This window comes from Molossus molossus, unplaced genomic scaffold (assembly GCF_014108415.1).
Source record: "Molossus molossus isolate mMolMol1 unplaced genomic scaffold, mMolMol1.p scaffold_m16_p_17, whole genome shotgun sequence".
Taxonomy (NCBI): Eukaryota; Metazoa; Chordata; class Mammalia; order Chiroptera; family Molossidae; genus Molossus; species Molossus molossus.
Window position 1 is genome coordinate 16,038,126 of NW_023425352.1, and position 20,863 is coordinate 16,058,988.

The 20,863-nt window shown below is 35.0% G+C and overlaps 1 protein-coding gene across 2 annotated transcripts in view; it reads right to left on the bottom strand.

Moving 5' to 3' along the window:
• MXI1 (MAX interactor 1, dimerization protein) overlaps positions 1–20,863 on the bottom strand; it is an 82,701-nt gene that overhangs the window by 37,198 nt on the left and 24,640 nt on the right. For both annotated transcript variants that reach the window (XM_036265605.1, XM_036265606.1), the window contains exon 3: positions 9,190–9,219. In XM_036265605.1, coding sequence (XP_036121498.1) covers positions 9,190–9,219 — 30 coding nt within the window. The remainder of the gene's footprint in view (positions 1–9,189; positions 9,220–20,863) is intronic.

Sequence of the window (20,863 nt, forward strand, 5' to 3'; positions counted from 1 at the left end):
ATACACCTTCACTATAATATTCACCATGTAAATTATTAAGGTCTGACTTAATTATTTGTTTATTTCTTGACATGATTTAGAAGCTGAGTTTCAAGTTATAATATTTCTGGGCTATTTTTAAGACTAATGATCTCATCTCTTCCCATGTATCAGCTGTAGAATTGATTTAAACTTTAGGAATTGGATAGCTGAAGTTCTGAGAACACTTGGTTTCTAGAATGCAGTCCTTGTCTGAGTCAGCCTCTGTCACCTTGCAACCTGGATCAGGGAGTAAAGTTTAGCCTTAATGAGCTATTTCTGACAAAGGTCAATATAGAGACTGTGAATCTATCTAGACATTACTGCAATGACTTCATTGCATAGGCTGCATTTTAGATGTGTAATTTCATCCTGGCTATGCTTCTTCTTTTAACCATAAATTTTATCTCTGAAACCCACCCATTACTTCATCTCTATCTCATATAACATTCAATTCTTATGCTAACAGGTGGGTATCTCTGTACTCTATCAGCTATTTTTAGTTTGCTTACAGTTTTCAGCATTCCTACCCACATAAAAATGCAGTTAAAATATTCATTTATTTGCACACAAAAATAAATGCACCAATTACATGTCTCTCTGTCAAATGAGATTACCCTGAATACTGTTTAATAATGTTAATGTCTATATTTATCTGTTTGTATCATTTCATAAACAGTCAAATTCTATTAAATAAGTATCCTATACTTCCAAATGCTTATCTACATTTTTTAGTGTTTTATGGTTACCCTTGAAAACTCACTACTACAAATGGACTCATATTGTTAAAAAAGTACAAAGAATAAATTTTTTCTTCCTTAAGATTTCTACATAAATTAAAAATAAGGGTGTCAGTTTTCCATCTTGAGACTAAAAAAAGAAAGTAGCCATCATTTTTATATGCCCAATCAGAAAAGGAGATCAGTAGCTATTTCCTGGTCTTTTGACAATGGTGTTTTTCCTTCCCTATACAATTATACTTTTAAAATTGTTCAAGATCTGCCCTGGCCGGTTTGGCTCAGCGGTTAGAGCGTCGGCCTGCGGTCCGGAGACCCAGGTTCGGTTCCCGCTGGGGGCGGGTACTTCGGTTGCGGTTTGTCCCCGGCCCTGGTTGGTTGTGTGGTGGCGGCCACTCGATGTGTCCCTTTCATATCGATGTTTCTCTCTCTGTCTCTTCCTCTCTCTCCCTCCCACTCTATCTGTACAAAAGAATGGAAAGGTGTCCTCGGGTGAGGATAAAAAATAAATAAATAAATAAAATAAAATTGTTCAAGATCTAACAAATATGATCAAGTCATATTTCATTGTACCTTAAGTGAAACTAATACAATTACCACATTCAATATATGGTTTTAATTTTGTAAGATTTCGCTGTTAATTAGAAGCTCTTAAAAACCTTAAACTATATACCCTTTTTATATGCTACAGAGGCTCAATCTTTTCTCATTATCAAGTAAACTACATTACGTAGTAGCACCATATAATATATTGTAAACTTATCTGTGGTTAATTACATGTCTTAAGTAATTGTTAAGTGTTGAGTCATTTGTGCAGAGACGACATGAGTACCTTTTAAGAGCCAAACTGCAAAGTTGGTGGACTTTTCAGGACCTTTCCTCCAATCAATGGTGGCTGGTATGGTGAATGGATGACCACAAAGTTGGTGAGCAACACAGTTAGCCATTTTAGTGAGTATGAAGTGATATCTTGTAGTTTTGATTTGCATTTTCCTAATGAGTACTGATGCTGAGCCTCTTTTCATGGATTTATTGGCCCTTTGTATATTTTCTTTGGAGACATATCTAGTCAAATCTTTGCCTGTTTTTATTTTTATTTATTTTTAACTGATTTGAGAGAGAGAGGAAGGGAGAGGGAGAGAGAAACATCGATGTGAGAGAAAAACATCAATCAGTTGCCTCCCATATGCACCCTGACCAGGGACCGAACCTGCAACCTGGGCATGGAGCCTTGATCAGGAATCAAACCGGAGACCTTTCAGTGCACAGGATAATGCTCAACCAACTAAGTCACACTGGCCAGGGCTCTTTGCCTGTTTTTATATTGGGTTGTCTTTTTATCATTTAGTTTTAAGAGTTATTTATATATTCTGAATACATGTGTCCTATTAGATATATGTTCTGCAAGTATTTTCACCTATTCTGTAATTTGTTTTCACTTTTTTGATTGTGTCCTTTGAAACACAAAGGTTTTCAATTTTGATAAAGTCTAATGTATCTATTTTTTCTTTTGTTGCTTGTGCTTTTGGTGTCATATGTAAGAAACCGTAGCTTAGCCCAAAGTCACAAAGATCTACTTTCATATTTTTTTCTAAGAATTTTATAGTTTTAGCTCTTTAATTCAGGCCTGTGATTCATTTTTGAGTTAATTTTTGTATATGGTATGAGGTAGGGATCTCACTTCATTATTTTGCAAAGTTGTGTAAGCACCATTTGTTGAAAATACACTCAATTGTCTTAATGCCTTGTTGAAAATTAACTGACCCTAAATTTGAGGGATTAGCTCTGGACTCTATTCCACTGAGTTATAAGACTATTCTTAGGCTGTTATCACACTGTCTTGATTACATAGCTTTGTAGTAACTTTTGAAATTGGAACAAATGAATCTTCCAACTTTGTTCTTTTCAAGATTATTTTGGCTATTCTGAGTATCTTGTATTTCTCTATTTAAACTTTAGGATCAGTTGTTAATTGCTGCTAAATAGAAACCTGGGATTTTGATGGGGCTTGCATTGAATCTGTATATCAATATGGGGAGTATTGCCATTTTAACAATATTAACTCTTCCAATCCATGAACACAGGATGTCTTCTTTACTTTCTTTAAACAGTGTTTTGTAATTTTTTTAAAAACCTCACCTGAGGGTATTTTTCCATTTATCTTCAGATAGAGTGAGAGGTAGAGAGGGAGAGAGACAGAAACACTGATGCGAGAGAGACATATCAATTGTTTGCCTCCTGCACCACCTGGACCAGGGCTGGGGACCGAACTGCAACCGAGGTACGTGCCCTTGACCAGAACTGAACCTGCAACTCTTTGGTCCTTGGGCCGATGCTCTAACAGCTGAGCCAAACTGACCAGGGTTATGATTTTCTTTCTTTTTTTTTACTTTATTTATTGATTGATTTTAGAGAGAGAGAGGAAGGGAGAGAGAGATAAAATAAAAAATATCCATTTGTTTTCCACTTATTTAGGCATTCATTGGTTGATTCTTGTATGTGCCCTGACTGGGAATCAAACCTGCAACCTTGGTGTGTTGGGATCATGCTCTAACCAAGTGAGCTACCTGGCCAGGGCTAGTAATTTTCAGTGTACAAATCTCTCACCTCCTTGGTTAAATTTATTCCTATGTATCTTATTCTTCTGGATGCTGTTGTAAATGGAATTGTTTTCTTAAATTCATTGCTGGTGTATAGAAACACAACTGGTTTTTGTGTGTCAATCCGGAACACTACAATTTTGCTAAATTTGTTTATAAGCTCTAATAGTTTTTTGTGGATTCCTTAGGATTTTTCTATATATAAGACTATGATATCTGCAAACAGAAATATTTTACTTCTACCCTTCAAATCTGGATACCTTTTATTTCTTCCTCTTGCCTAGTTGCCCTGGCTAGAACCTCCAGTACAGTTGAGGAGAAATCATGAGAGAAGACATCCTAGTCTTGTTTCTGATCTTAGGGAAAAGCATTCAGTCTTTTATCATTAAGTATGATATTAGCTGTGGGTTTTTCATAAATGCTGTTTATCAGGCTAAGGAAGTTATTATAAAGTATTTTCAGACTGAGATTTGTACCTTAGTAATAAACCAAGGTTAATAAGAGCTTTTGACTAAACTTTCCATAATTATCAGACCCAATTCAAAACTGTAGATTTTGATCCAGCTATAGTTATATATATCAAACCTACAATAAAGGTTTAGTTTCCTTAGCCCTATAACTTGTTTTTAATACAAGTTCTGCCAAACCACTCCTGCCATTTGTTTTTCCCTCCTAACAAATGTACATTTTTTCCTAGTATGTGCACACTATATAGAAAAGTATATGTTCTTTTTAAACAAATGTTATACAAGCACCCAAAATATGCAACTAAAACCAGTTATGTTCCTCCTGCCAAGGAATCCTAAATAGTCAGATGATGTACTAAAAAACCACTGCCTTACCCATAGTCACAAAGATTTACTCTTACATGTTGTTCTAAGATAAGATGGACTAAAACAACCACTTTCTCAATATTTTCACATTAAATGGGGACATGTAGATAATTTAGAAAAAAAATACTATATTCATTATCATGTCTAAACCATTAAGTTAAATATAACTAATACATTAAAAATTCTAACAGAAAAAAGTTGAAATTATTTATGATATTCTAGTGTCCAAGTGTATATCAATCTTGACTTCATAAAAATGTTTACCATTTTCAACTCATGGAATGAGAAAAGAATGAAGACCTCACAAGTGAAGCATAAACTCCATCAGGTAAAGTGTTCCCCTTTACAAAATCACCTGTCTTTATTTTAGTGTATTATATAATATCCTAATGCCAAAGTTGCAATAAGAGTGAGCCTTTTGTTTCAATGGAATGATAGTTATTAAGGTTGGATGGTCTCTCCTGCCATCAGCACTAAGGTTCTTGACCATTAAAGTCCTGTTAAAGTTGTTGTTCTTTCAAAAACATCAACAGTAATTTTGATTTAATAAAATAAAAAAGCAATAAGGCAATCTAAAATCTGTACTGTTTCTACTCTGGCAAAGGACCCAACACATAAGATAAGCTAATGTAAATTCTTATTTCTTAAATCTCAAAGATTCATTCATTTTCCCATGAGATGATTCATACAGGTTTCTGGGGAATGCACAACATCTCAATGTATTCTGCTTCCCTTTTACCTTCACCTACTAGTCTGTTATAACCTGTTATGGGTCTAGGGGAGACAGGGTAAGTAGACAAGAAACAAATGCTGACAGCTCAGTGTACTGTCAGGGTTTGGGGCAGAAATAAGCCCCCCAGGACTTATCCAAAAAAGAATCTGAATTTATTAGTCCTGAAACTTTCTAAAACTCCCTAATGGGCTATAGGCATTTTGGAGTAATTGTGGACCAGAACAACCTACTCTGGGCCAACAAGACCCCAAATCTCCATCATTAGGCTTCTTTCTGAGATCTGGGAATATTAACCTAAACATTTGTTGGCTATTGTCTCCTCAAGGACAGACCCAGGGCTTCAACGATCTTGAGGCTTTGTTAAGAGAGCTACCTGGAATTATTCTGTTGTTCACTAACAGTTTAAAACTATCTACTCTAATTCTCACTGCACTGTCCCAGTAGAAAACACTAACTCAAAGGAGCTTGATATGCAAGATTTTAGAACCAAGCTAAAAAAGAAACAAAAACAAACATACAACTTCTGACATCAATATATATGTAAATTGGCAAATTTTCAAGAATATGAATTACTTCAGGAATATATTTTCAGAATGAAGACAAAAATCAAATTGCCCTTTTGGTAATTAATTACTTTCCTCATATGAGCTCACCCTCAAAAGCAAATGAAAGGTAAAGCCAAAATTCTATTTATTTTAAAGGATGCCAAAGCTAGGTTAACATTTTTAATTTAAAATGTCAAATAAAAACAGTGCCTTGGGAAAAAATAATTGTTAAATAGAACTAGGTGGGGGCTTACAAATGTAATAAAATACAGGCTTAAATTTTTAAAAAATTTGTTATATCTGGCTTCTCGCAAATTTGGCTAAAATACCCCCCTCCCTTAAATCATCCTATATCTACCAATATGTTTGTTTTTTGCCTTATCACAAGCTGGTAACTTTTCAGAAGTGAAATACAGGTTATTAAATTGGATTCTTCCTTTGACACTCACTCTATGACATATTCCCATAAATAAGATTTATTTATGTTGATCAATACTCCTTTAAAAACAAATTCATCTTGGAAAGGTTAATTCTATATTGCCTTTTAATTAAGCCTTAAGGAAGAAAGGGAGGGGTGGTGGGATAAAGGGAAGAAGGGAGAGAGGGGAAGAAATAATTTGAGAAATAAAAGCTATCTAGGACTATGAGAAGAGGACAGAAGAGGATGAGGGAGCCATGCCTTAAGTGAGGTAGGGTAGGAAACCAACCAGAAAGCCTTAGACCTAAGTAAATAAGATGAGAACAAAAAGCCTTCACTGGAGACTCTGGAGATTGTATACTGTCCAGGTAATAAAAGCCACACATGTTACACAGTGCCACAGACAGACACTACTAGATTAAACAATTTACAGGGTATATCAAAGTTATCAGTAAGTCAGAATTGATATGCAGAATGCATTAAAGTTTACTCAAAGATTTAAAGAGCTCCATTCCAAACAGATTACTGAAAAGTCTCTTTACGCCAGTGTTTTTTTGTTGTTGTGGTTTTATTTTTTTAAACGTATTTTCCAGGTTTCCAATGAGGGTCTCTCAAGGACCACATTCAAGTATTTAAAACATGTGGCCCCAAATATATTCTGTGCTCTAATTTCAAGTTCAGTGTAAGGTTTTCTTTGTCAAATCCTCTGTGCTGTTATTTCTTGGTCTTTGTGCTGTGTTTTACCTAGCCATAATATAAGGCAGAAAAGAGACTGTTTTTTTTTTTTAAATCCTCACCCAAGGATATTTTTCCATTTATCTTCAGATAGAGTGTGAGGGAGAGAGAGAAACATCAACGTGAGAGAGACACATCAATCGGCTGCCTCCTGCACACGCCCCACCGGGGATCAAGCCTGAAATCCCGGCATGTGCCATGACCAGGAATTGAACTGGGACCTCTCAGTCCATGGGACATCACTCAATCCACTGAGCCACACCGGCCAGGCAGAAAAGAGATTCTTTAAAATTAAAGGTTTCCTGCCAAACTGCTTTGCCACAAACTAGCAAACGTCTTTGACTGAACTTCGCTCCACTTTTATCCTTCACTCAGTATTGAAGCCATCATCTACTATACATGAATCAAATGATAGAGACTAAGGACAAAATTTGAACAAAACAAAAACTGAACAAAACAGAATCCCTGCCTTTGAGGCACTCAGTCATTTGGCAGAAAGAGACATATGAATAGATAATACTACCTGATTAAGTTTACAGTAGGAGATATGAACAGAGCACAGTGCAAACAAAGTGGTAAAAGCCACTAAGTCAGCTTGGAGGACTATGCTAAGCCTGTTCAAGAGAATTTGACATTTAAATTCATCTGCAGTGAGGCAGTTAGGCTTGTCAATCTGTAAGGTCCCATCTATTTTAAAAGAAAATACGCAGGACAAAAGTTGAAGGTCACAGAGATCTTTTTTGTCAAAAATGACTGGTGCAGGCAATTCCAATTTGTTAGTTACTAATCTAATCCCTATCAAAGAGAGAATATTTGTACAATCCTCATCTTCTCTCTCAAACTTGTCCTCTTCCTATATTTCTTTTCTCAGTAAATAGTAATACCACCTAAAACTTAACCTTCCATAGCAAACAATCAACAGGTTCTATTGATTCTACTCCATACTGTCTCTTTATTCTATCTACTTCTATGTCCAATGGCCCTCATCATCTCTTACCATGGAAGCTCCCAATAGCCTCCAGGAGTGTTTTTGTCTCTGAGATCCCTTCTCCCCATCAACCAATTCTTCACACTGCAGCCAAAGTGATCTTTCTAAAATACAAACTGGAGCATATGACAACCCATGTTAAAATCATTCGACTGCCCCCTGTTGCTTTTAGAAAAAGTCCAAACTCTTCAGCATAGCTGTTAAACCTCTGGCCTGGCTTGCCTCATGATACAATCTTTTATACACATATTGAACCCCTTGCAGTTTCTTGAATATACAGAAGGCCTTTGTAGAGCCTTCCAAGACTCCCTCAAAAAAGAATCAGGTGACCCTCTAAAATAATCTCTCAGCACCCTCTGCTTCTCCATTACCATATTTATCACCTTACATAGAATTTTAAATATGCTTTTTCTTTTTTTAATTGATTTTTTAGAGAGAGGGAGAAAGGGACAAATATAAACATCGATGTGAGAGAGGAACATCAATTGGTTGCCTCCTGCACGCCCCCTAAAGGGGTTTGAGCCTGCAACCTGGGCGTGTGACCTGACCAGGAATCAAACCAGGACCTTTCAGTCCATGGGATGACGGTCAATCCATTGAGCCACACTGGCTGGGCAAATGAAATATTCTTTTTTTTTCATTAATCCTCATCTGAGGATATTTTCCCAGAGAGAGTGAAGGGAAGGTCCCAACCAGGGCTGGGACCAAACAGCGAATAAAATATGCGCCTTGACTGGAATTGAACCTGCGGCTCTTCCATCTGAGGACTGAAGCTCTAATCGCTGAGCCAAACTGGCCAGGGTTCACACTACATAGAATTCTAATTACCTGCCTGTCTGTCCTTAAGGGAAAAAAAGCTATCTTATGAATTCTTATATTTTCTATGTAAAGCATTATGCCCGTCTGGCACTGACATACAGTTCATGCTTGATAAAGATTTGTTGCATGAATAAATGAATAAACTGCAAAGAAAGAGAAATTCAATGTTCTACAATTTGTCATAATATGTATTAGTGACACTACAGGAACCTAATCCTTTAGCAAGACTATATTTAAGCCATAACTTTATCACAATATACCTGTTTTCAGAGACAGAAATAAAGAAGGCTATACCATAACTCAAAATTCAAATAAACTTAAAAATATATTTCTAGTTTGGATAGTATAAGCTTACTATTTAAGTCATTTTTGGGAGGGAATACATATATATTAGAATCATGATACGCTATACTTTTTTTTTTTTAAATATATAACTACAGCCCTGGCTGGTGTGGCTCAGTTGGTTGGGCATTGCCTATGCACCAAAAGATTGCAGGTTCGATTCCAGGTCAGGGCACATGGCTAAGGTTATAGGCTCAATGCCTGGTAGAGGGCATGCAAGAGGTAGCTGATCAATGTTCCACTCTCCCATCGCTCTTTCTCTCTCTCTCTCTCTCTCTCCCTCTCTGTTCCTCTCTCTCTAAAAATCAATAAAAGTATTAAATATGTATATATAACTACATATGCATTATTACATTATTTTCACAGGTAAAATGTTCAGTTTGCTTTTTAAACATAAATGATAGCTACATCACTGACTCACCGATTCTTTTCCAGCTCATTGTGTGTAGACCTATAAGGAAAAGAAAAAAAAAAAGGAGCATTAGCCATGTTTTGTTGCTAAGGCTACAGAAAGGGGGATTAGTTTAGTTATTGCTATACCTCATTCAGTGAATTTATTTAGCATGTAATATATGATCAGAATTCTATAATCTCACTCATCAAGAAGAAATAAACTACATTCATTAGGACTGTTCATTCAGTTTTCAGTATCTGAAACAGGAATTTAATTGTTTTTTAATAAAGTTAATATAAGCACATATTCATTTGTCTATTTCTAGCATTCCACATTTTGTTGATTTGTAGATATTGTATCAGAAAATTTAATTCAAATACAATCTCATTTTTGTTTAAAAAGAGAAATAAAGTGTATGTACTTCTATGTCCTCTTCCATCTTTACTTACTCCTAAACATGGGGAGAAAAAATTTTGGCTAGCATAGAGGGTGAAACAGCCTTGCCTTACTGCTAGGTGATACAGACAAATTTAAGACTTTCTGCCTTTTGTGTAAAATATAAACAAGAAAAAGTTATAAAAATAAGAAAAATAACATAAATAGAAGATATATCAATAAAATCAAGGAACACATTTTTAAAAGACTGGGAGGATATACCTCAAAATGTTAACAATGGTTTTTTCTTTTTGTGACTTTTTTGTTTTACTTATCAGTATTTGTTATAACAATACCATCTACTGAAGAAGCACAGTGTCTGCGAAAGAATGTGCCACACAGTTAACATACTTTATCTCATTTTAGCCCCCAAACAGCCCTTGTTTTATAAACAAGATTACTGAGGTTCAGAGAGGTCAAGAGAGATGCTCTTATCCCAAGAGTATAAGTAACAGCCAAGATTTAAGCCTAGGTCTTTCTTACTCCAAAGCCCAAGTTCTTAACCACCTGGTGACAAGCAATACTGAAGAAGAGGTTAAGAGCCCAGACTCGCCCTGGCCAGTTTAACTCAGCGGTTAGAGTGTCAGCCTGTGGATGAGAAAGGCCCGGGTTCAGTTTCTGCTGAGGGCACGTACCTCGGTTGCAGTTTGTCCCCAGCCCTGGTTGGGGTCGTGTGGGTGGCAACCACTCGATATGTCTCTGTCTCTCTCGCATCGATGTTTCTCTCTCTCTCTTCCTTCCTCTCGCCCTCCCGCTCTATCTGAAGATAAATACAAAAAAAAAAAAGGCACAGACTCTATGGCCAGAATGTCTGGATTCAAATATTGTACGGCCTTGCTAAAGTCCCTTTATTTTCTGTGCTCAGTTTCCTCATCTATGAACTAAGAAAAATACTACTACTGCCTCATATTACTGTTAGGAGGAATAAACAAGTTTACATTGAACAGCAAAATATAACAAACTCTAAATTTAGCTACTATTAGAACTATGTTATACTAGTTCTCTTGAATGAACCTGTATTACTTTTACAATAATTTAACATTAACAATAATAGTAATTTTATAAAGGAGAATTTAAGTTCTTGTCACCAGAACTAAAACTTTAACCATTTAATATAGTATATTCTGGTTAATGTCAAATGCCTTCAGAATATTATATTACTGATTAATCTATTTTTCCAACGGATGTTTAATAATCAAATTTCTAAATTTTAAAAATAAGAGTGTTTCTGTTTCTGTCAATCTCATAATTTTGTGGATATTTTACGCACTGTCTTATCAAGAGCCATAAGGCCTCTCTGAGTTACTGTCTCCTGTTCACCTTTTGCTTTCTTGGCAGTTTCATAAGGTCCAAGTGACATAGGATGAAAAAGCCCAATGTTCATTTCTTTTCTTTCTTGTTAATCCTCACCCAAGGATATTTTTCCATTGATTTTTATATAGAGAGGAAGGGAGGGAGGGAGAGAGAGACATCGATTGGTTGCTTCCTGCACAACCCCTGACCAGGACCAGGACCCGCCACCCTTCGGTCTGAAGGACGATGCCCTAACTGCTGAGCCAAACTGGCCAGGGCTAATGTTCATTTTCAATAGATTATCTTAATAAAAGGACTTCTCCCTCAAAGGAGGTAAAAAAATAGAATCTTAGCATCCTTTGAGAGTTCAGCCAAATTGAAGGCAAGAATATGTACAATTCAGATGGAAGAAACGATAAAAACATAGTCAGAACTTTGAGTCTAACAGAAATTCAAGAATTTAAAACCCAATAAATAAATTATATTACAACTAAATCTCTATCATATAGGTGTTTATGAAAGTTTTAAGTTCTTTTTTGTTTGACTGAAATGTCAAAGTAAATCAATAAGTTAGAAGAGAAAAAAGGCATATTTAAAGAGATTTGAAACAAAAAACATTCAAAATTTGAATAATAAATTCCCCACTCCCCTCTTAGTAAGTTTTGGGTTAATTGCCATTATCTGAGAAGATGACTTAGAACAAGTAAAATAAAAACAATGAAATACTAGAGTAAGTTATAAATGGAAACAATCTATTTAGAGAGAAGTAGACTATGTACCATTAACCTATTCTAAACAGTTCAGCAATCCCATATATGTCCATAAAGACAAAAGACAATATACCCAAAGATAACCAACTGTTGAATTCCAATATTATATAGAGCCAATTATTAACATAATCTGACCCCCTTCTGTGAATAAAATTAAAACAGCAGGTTCTTCCCACCTCTCTCAGACTTCTTTATTATTTATCTTCTATCTAAAAAAACATAAGCCCAGCTAGTGTGGCTCAGTGGATTGAGCATCGTCCCATGGACTGAGAGGTCCCAGTTCGATTGCAGGTCAGGGCACATGTCCAGGTTGTGGGCTCGATCTCCAGTGGGGGATGTGCAGGAGGCAGCCGATCGATGTTTCTCTCTCTCCCTCCCTCCCTCTCTCTCTAATAAAAACATATTTAAAAAAAATGAAAAATATAAATATCAAATGATAACTAAAAATATGAAGCTTTTCACCAAACTAAGAAATGCATGCCATATCTAGTTATACCACTAGTAAAATTAAGCAAAATTTCCAGGTACCAAGAAGCAAAAATGATCACATATGCACAAATCTTTATCATATTGCCATGTTCTTCAAATTTTTTAAAAATGCATTAGTGGTGTTCACTCTTATTTTGATGGCTGTTTTTTGCCTGAGTATCTTAAATGTTCAAGGCTGTCTTAGGCTGTGAGGAACAAAGATAGTTTCTAGTTGGTAAAGTAAAATATGTATAGAAATAATAACTCAAGGCAAAATAAATATATGAAGAAAGGTACAAAGTGTTGTGGGGATTTAAAGGAGGCAGAGTTTACTTCCAAATGTGGCTATCCAGGAAAACTTCAGAAAAAGGTGGGATTTAGTATGGGGCTTAAATGATGAGTACATGTGCTACTAGTGGAGACTGGACCTGGTAGGACCAGGACATTCCAAGTGGAAAGGATAGCAGAAGCAAACAAGAAGAGCTGTGAAGTCTAAAGCAAAACCATAGAACAACAATGTAGGTCATACAGACCCATGGTGTTAGGGGAAAAAATTGTAAGTTTAAATATTAACTCTCTTACACTAACTGCGTAACTTTGGACAAATTCTAACCTCTCTGATTAACAGTTTCCTCATTTGTAAAATTGGAATAAAAATCACATGCCTTGGCTGGGTTACTGTGAGAATTACAGAAAAATATGTAAAAGCATCTAGCATGTAATAAGTATTTGGTAAATGTTAGCCACTGCAAATATTCTTATTTTTAGTAATAAGCATTATTAAGTATTAAGTATACTACATGGGGCAAATGAACAGGTTCTCAATAACACCTGGAATTAGCCTAGAAATAAACAAACAACCATAATGATGAAAAAAGAAACTGAAAAAAAAAGATCGGTATTTTCATTATTTAATCAGCTGTGAGGATAGTACAAGTTTTGGAGTATGATAGAGAGAAAGACACCTAACTATATGTACACACAGATAATCACAATCCAAATTGTGCTGGGAACAAATGAGTAACTGAACTTACCATATACTGGCACTTTGCTCCTCTGAGCCTATGTGTCCAACCAAGCCCTTCCAATAATGTGCCACTGAAATATCCAACTATAATCGATTCCCGGTAAGGTTAAAATGTTCTGAATAATCCATCTGGTTAACCTACTCTTCTTCTCCAAATAAAATGCACCTCTGAGAGCAAACCCTAATGAACTGTCTTTCTTTCAGACATCCTTACTCTGAATGCTTAACCACTTTCAAGGACAGAGAGAATGACATTTCTATCATTTTACCACTGAATCACAGGCAATCTTTTTCACAAATAACATCCTTGTAAGAGACACACTAGTGCATTCCCTATTTGACTAGGAGTCATTATCTCAATCAGATCTGTGACTTTTCATTGACTACAATACCTCTCTAATACATAAAATTTTAATTCTTTAGGGTGCAGTTTACTGGCAGTCAATAAAATGAAGTATAGAGTTGAAACTGCACAAAATAAGAGCAGTGCCCCCATAGAAGGAAAATAAAAGCCCCCATTCCCAGAATTAATTTTCACTTCTAGCAAAATAAAAGACCTCTATCTTTGTTGAATCAATGAGCCAACTCCCAATTTATTAACATTTGTTTCACTTACTTTCTAACCTAAAGTGCCTAATAGATGTTGCTTTCCACACAATGAAAAGAACACATTCTATGAAGCTAAATGAATATCTCTTCATTGTATCCTAAAGCTTATACTTCATATACACATACTCAAAGGGCAAGAAAAACAGAAAACTTCACCTACATTAGAGAAAGGGTCTGCAAAGTATATACCTTGAAGGACGTTAAAAAGAATTAGTGGAAGAGTAAAAATTGTATTTATATTTATTCTTCTTAAACTTTATCTTGTATTTATAAAATATTAGTACAGTAATATAAGTATACAATTATAAATACATTCATATATATTTGGGAAATAAAATACTTTTTGAATATTGCAGAGTTTTTGAAAAAAATGCATCATAAGAAATTTGTTGCATAACAAAAACACATCACCACCACAATAACTAAGACCACAAAAAAGCAAGTGTCTAAAAGAATGCTTAACAAAATCTACAATAAATTTTTCCTTAAAACTTACATATCAAAGCTGAATATATGCATACCTTATGACTAAGCATTTCCACTTACAGGCATATACCAAACTAATATACACATATATGTTCACCAAAGGTCGCACAAAAGAATGCTCATTCTTTTCACTAGCCCCAAACTGAAATAACTCAAATATTCATCAATAGTAGAATGAATAAATTGTGACATATTAATATAATGTAATACTATATAGAGCACTGAGAATGAATAACTATTATGCAATAACATGGATGAATCCTCACAATTTCAATATAATGTTGGGTCAAAGAAGACATATACACAAAAACACATACTGCTTAACTCCATATAAAGTTCAAAACTGGCAAATTTAATTTTTTATCAAGTCAGGGAGGCGGGTGACAGTGACTGGAAAGAGTCAAGAGAAAAGCTTCTAAGAAGAATCTATAATACTTTATTTCTTCACCTTTGTGAAAACTCATCAAACTGTACACTTAAGATTTGTACACTTTTCTATATGTACACTTTCAATAAATGGGAAAAATGAAAAAATTACATATAAACTGAATTCTGTAAAAATCAATGCATTTTCAATTATAGCAAACACCCTAATTTGAGTCTCTGACAAATTCTTTGGCATATTACATAAATATCCCTAAGTTATGCACTTTGTAAAACATAATTTTCAATAAATTTATAAGCACGAAAATCATACAGAGTGTTTTCTAAGCACAATGAAATTAAATTAAATCAATAACAATAACATAACTAGAAAAAAAATCACTATTTGGAAGATGTGTCACAAATCAAAGAATGAATTGCAGAGAAATTAGAAAATATCCTGAATTGAAAAATAATGAAAACATAACATAACAAATTTGTTGGATGTAGCTAAAGCGGTGTTTAGAGAAATATGTTTAGCTTTAAAGTCTTAGGTTGCTGCTGGGAGGAGCCCAAAATCAATGATCTAAGATTCTACCTTTAGAAGCTAGAAAAAGAAACAAAATGAACCAAAAGAAGCTAAGCAATGGTTCTCAACTGTGGGCTATTTTGCCCACCCGAAGACATTTGGTTATATGTAGAGACATTTTTGATGATCACAACTAGGAAGCTGCTTGCTACTGGCATTTTGTAAGGAGAGGCCAGGGATGCTTCTAAACATCTTATGATGCTCAAAACAGAATTATCTGGTCCAAAATGTCAATAGTGCTGAGGATGAGAAACTCTGAAGTAGAGGAAAGAAATAATAATGCCAAGAACAGGAGTGAACAAAACAGAAAACAGGAAACAATAGAGATTATCAATAAACCTGAAAGCTGACTTTTTAAAAAATCAGCAAAACTGATAAACTTCTTCTAAGACTGACGAAGAAAAAAGACAAAAATTACTAATATCTACAAAAAATAACCAGTATCAAGAGTGAAAGAGGGCACAGCACTACAGATCCTACACACATTAAAAGGATTATAGGAGAATATTATGAATAACTCTATGCCAATAAATTCAACAACTTAGATGAAATGGACAAATTCTTAAAAATATATATTAAAACTGACTCAAGAAGAATTAAAAGCCCTGAATATACTTGTATCTATTAAAGAAATTAAACTTGTAATAAAAAAAAACCTTCCCACAAAGAAAACTCCAGGCCCAGAGGTTTCCATTGATAAATTTTACCAAGCATTTAAGGAATAATACTAATCTTACAGAAAATCTTTCAAAAAATAAAGAGGGAACATTTCCCAATTCATTTTGAAGACAGTATTACTGCCCTGATACCAAAAACCTGACAAAGAAACTACATTGGAAAAAATAACAACAAAGACTACTATCCCTCATGAACATAGACATAAAAATCCTTAACAGAATGTTAGCAAATTGAACCCAACAATGTATGGAAAGTATCAGTTTAACCATAAAGAATTTGTCTGGTCTTTGCCTCGACTTCCTGAGACAGAACTTCTAAAACCTAAGACCTTCCCAAGTTATAGTAGTGTCTCCATTATTCATAGTTGGCCCTTAGACTGAACTTGAGTTTATGCTAAGGAAATGACTCACATTGGTGGCTGACCATGCCAAAAAGAACAACCATGTGATTAGAAGTTTGGGGCTTTGAGCCACTGATATCAGCCCAACCTCCTAACCTCCAGGGAGAAGAGATTAGAGATCAAGTTCAATCACATGACCAATGATTCAATCAATTGTGTCTACATAATGATAATGAAATAAAATCTTTGGAATCTGAGGCTCTAGTGAGCTTCCTGGTTGGTGAATACATCAATGTGCCAGGAGGGTAATGCATCCTGATTCCATAAGGAGAAGACACAGAAGCTGCATGTCTAGAACTATCCCAGACTTCACTCTATATGTCTCTTCATTTGGCTGGTCTTGATTTATATTATTTATATAAAACTTGTAATCATAAGTATAGCATTTTCCTGAGTCCTGTGAGTAGTTCTAATGAACTACTGAACCTGAGGGAATTTTGGGAACCCCCAAACTTGAAGCTAGTTGGTCAGAAGAGTGGGAGGTCTATTTTACCTCATAACATTGCTCTGAAATTCAAATAAGATAATAAATGTATGTAAAAGAACTTTATACACAAGTAGTATATTACATGCAAGGTGTTGTTGTTGTTGTTATTATTATTATTGAAGATGGATTCTACCCTTTTAACCTCAATATTCTAGTTCTTCATGTTTATCCTAAGGATCTAAGTGGATAAATGCACAAAGGTATCTGTACAAAAATGTTCATAGTAGCGCTGTTTGGAATGAAAAAAAAAAAAATCTAAAATTAAACTTAAATGCCATTAATGGATGATTGGTTTAACAAATTATGGAACATACATGAAAAAGAATACCATGCTGTAGTTAAAAATGATTTGACAGATGTTTGTGAACATGAAAAAATGTTCAGGATAAGTGAAACCAAGATTGCAAAAGGTTCAACCCTGAGATCATCTATCAGACTCGATCAGGTTCTCTGTTATATCCCTCATAGAATCTTCTATTTTCCCTATATTAAGCTCATCACAATTTGAAATAATATATTTTATGTTTACTTGATAACATGTGTTTCCTTTATTAGATGGTAATAAAGATGATACACACAAACACACATACACACGGGGAAAAAGTCTTCTAGTATTTAAAAATGTAGAAAGCCAAAATAAAAAATAAAAACAATCTAGCAAAAAATATGCAAGCTTAAGTTACATAAGTACTATTGACCAAAAATGGAGTCTAGCAATATATTTTATCCAATCATACCATCCAACCTCTTTGATTAGATTACTAACTGGAAAACTGTCTTCACTTAAGAAATGACAAATAATTATGCTATATCCAAAATGAGGCAATGCTGTTTCATTTGTAAGGAGAAATTTAGAAGAGAGAGCTTTCTTCAGGTCAACAGTCTTGCCTAGTTAGAATGGTGTATAACTACTTAAAATCCAGCTTGATCATAAAATAGGTAAGAATATGTTACCTTCATAAAGCAGAGAACTATATGGGATGAAATCTTGAATTCCCTTTCTATGATTTGTGATCTTCCACATCATATATTTAATATTCTGGCAAAAGGCCTCTCATCAAATAGGAACAGAAGCAGTTATTCTACTAACTTACAAGGCATGATCATTTAAGTCTCCTTCAAAAGATACTACCACAGAGGACTATATCTTTAAGTAACCCAGCAACAGCAAACTTATGCTTCAATGAAGCATTTAATGGAAAGTCTGAGTTTGTTTAGAGTGAGATATATCAGTAATTTTTGAGAATTTTTCATTTAAACTCAATTTTAGTGGAAGACAAAATATCACAGAACATCACATAGGATGTGTTAATCACTCAATATTCGGAAAATACTGAAGAACAATACTAACATCATTAAGAGTTTAAATGCCACTAATCTCCATTTCTGTCCTAAAACTTTGGGACTTTTCTATTAGACAAAGACCCAGAAACTCTTTATTAATATAGAAAATTTGAAAAACACAGAATAGTAGAAAGAAACTTCACAAAAAATAATAAGGCTTTATCCAATTACTCTGTGAACAAATTGGTACATACTTAAGAATAAAAACAGAAGATACTATAACAAATTAAATGCAGAAGCAGATATAAAATCCAGCTATCTTCTATTAAGCCAGACATTAAAGGTATTTGTAAAAATGCAAAATAAAAAAAAAAAAGATAATTAAAAACAGTAGATATAACAAGTCTCATATTACTTTCACTAGGAAAAAATTCTACAACTATCCTAGAAAAAGAATTCACCATTACTGCCCCCCCCCAAGAAAACCCCACTAATAATCCATAAATAAGACAGCCAAAAAAGATATAAAGCTGAAAATATAACAGTGTATTCACTTCCTATAAAATAAGACTAAAAGCCCTGGCTGGTCTGGCTCAGCAGTTGGAGCGTCGGCCTGCGGTCCTGAGAGACCCGGGTTCGGTTCCCGCTAAGGGCGCGTACCTCGGTTGCAGTTTGTTCCCGGCCCTGGTCGGTTGTGCGGGTGGCAGCCACTCGATGTGTCCCTTTCACGTCGATGTTTCTCTCTCTCTCTCTGTTCCTCTCTCTCCCTCCCACTCTACATGAACAAAAAATGGAAAAATGTCCTCGGGTGAGGATAAAAAATAAAAATAAAAAATAAATAAAAAAAATAAAAAAATAAGACTAAAACATTTCATTATTCTGTAGCTGAAAAAATGTTAAACTAATGCCATATAAGCAAAAGGAAAAGGAAAGTTGTTTTGTTTTTTAGTGTCCTCAATCTTAATAGGTGGAACTGAAATACTGCTGCTGTTATGAGATTCTTTAGTATCCAGAAGATATTAGAAAGAAGTTTTTCATCAGCTTGAAATTCAAATATAAATTGGTACTACTTTCTAGATCACTTTAAACTAATGCAATTACTATACATATGTCACAGATACATACCAATACTTGACAGACACATGGTTCTTTGCATACACAAGTTTTGATATTTTATTTTCATGACATAGGACAGTGGTTCTCAACCTTTCTAATGCCGCGACCCTTTAATACAGTTCCTCATGTTGTGGTGACCCCCAACCATAAAATTATTTTTGTTGCTACTTCATAACTGTAATTTTGCTACTGTTATGAATCGCTATCGGAAACATGTGTTTTCTGATGGTTTCAGGTGACCCCCGTGAAAGGGTCGTTTGACCCCCAAAGGGGTCACGACCTACAGGTTGAGAACCGCTGACATAGGATGACAGTAAGTATTCTTTAACTGTAGCGTTCTGTAGAACTGGTAGTTTGAAGATTTTTATTCTTCAAATATCATATATTGTTTTCCTTTCCAAATGTATTATCATTAATATTTTAGACTACAAAGTAATCAAAGAGTCTGCTGAAGCAAGAGTTGCATATTCTTCCATATTTCTCCTTCCTAAGTCTAATATGGTACCCAGCACAAAGGAGAAAGTTGGTTACAACTTAAAACAGTATAACTGGAGTTTTAAAACTTTCTACTCTTTAAGAAACTTCTACTGTATTCAGGGCACTGTGATAAGTACTGGGGATAAATCTTTAAGTAGAAGAGATCCAATTCCTGCCTTCATGGAGTTTAGTCCAACAAATGAGCTATGGATTAATCAAACAATCAGATAACTATATTTTTACAAACTGTAAAAAGGAAAAATAAGGGTGCCTTGAGGTAGATGAACATCTCATTTACTTTGGCAGGTGGGGAAATGTTTTCCTGAAGAAGTTTTGATTGAGTGGAAGTAAGAGTGTTATTAGGCAAAGATAACTTGGCAAAAGGGGAAGAAAAATTATTACCAGCAGAGAACAGAGTATGTGCAAAAAGATAGAAGGAAACATGGTATGTTGAAGAAATTGAAAGAAGGCCAGCCAATATAATTCATCAGAATTATATTTGGGGTAAGAGTGGTTGCAGAGATGCCGGGTAGTTGTCCAGGTAAGAGATGATGGTATCTTAGACTAGGAGGGTAGTAATGAAGATAGAAGGCATATTAAAGAGATACTTAGGAGGAAATCAGTGTTACACACTGAAGCCACATAGAGTGAGGTTAGTAGTGTTTTAAAGATGACAGATCTTGAGATTTTTTTCAGTTGTGAGACAAAACCATAAAGAATCTGGGAATTTGAGCTTATCTGATGCTCCTCAATGAGCCTGATCGCGATTGTAGCCAGGTTCTCTAATAGCAGTAAGTAACATCTTAGCAAGGATGATTTCAGGAAGTGCGCCAGAAGGCCATGATCAAGAATACAGTAAAATCGAACATATATTTTAAAAATAATTATATATTATAGATCCCAAATATCAGTTAGAAGGATCCTAAATGATAAAATTACTGGGATTTTTTTTTTTATCCTCACCCGATGACATTTTTTCGATATTTTGTTCAGATAGAGTGGGAGGGGGAGAGAGAGAGAGAAACATCGATGTGAAAGGGACACATCGAGTGGTTGCCACCCACATGACCCAACCAGGGCCGGGGACAAACCACAACTGAGGTACGTGCCCTTAACGGGAACCGAACCCAGGTCTCTCCCGACCGCAGGCCGATGCTCTCTAACCGCTGAGCCAAACCGGCCAGGGCTACTGGGATTTTTGAGGTACAAGCTTATAACA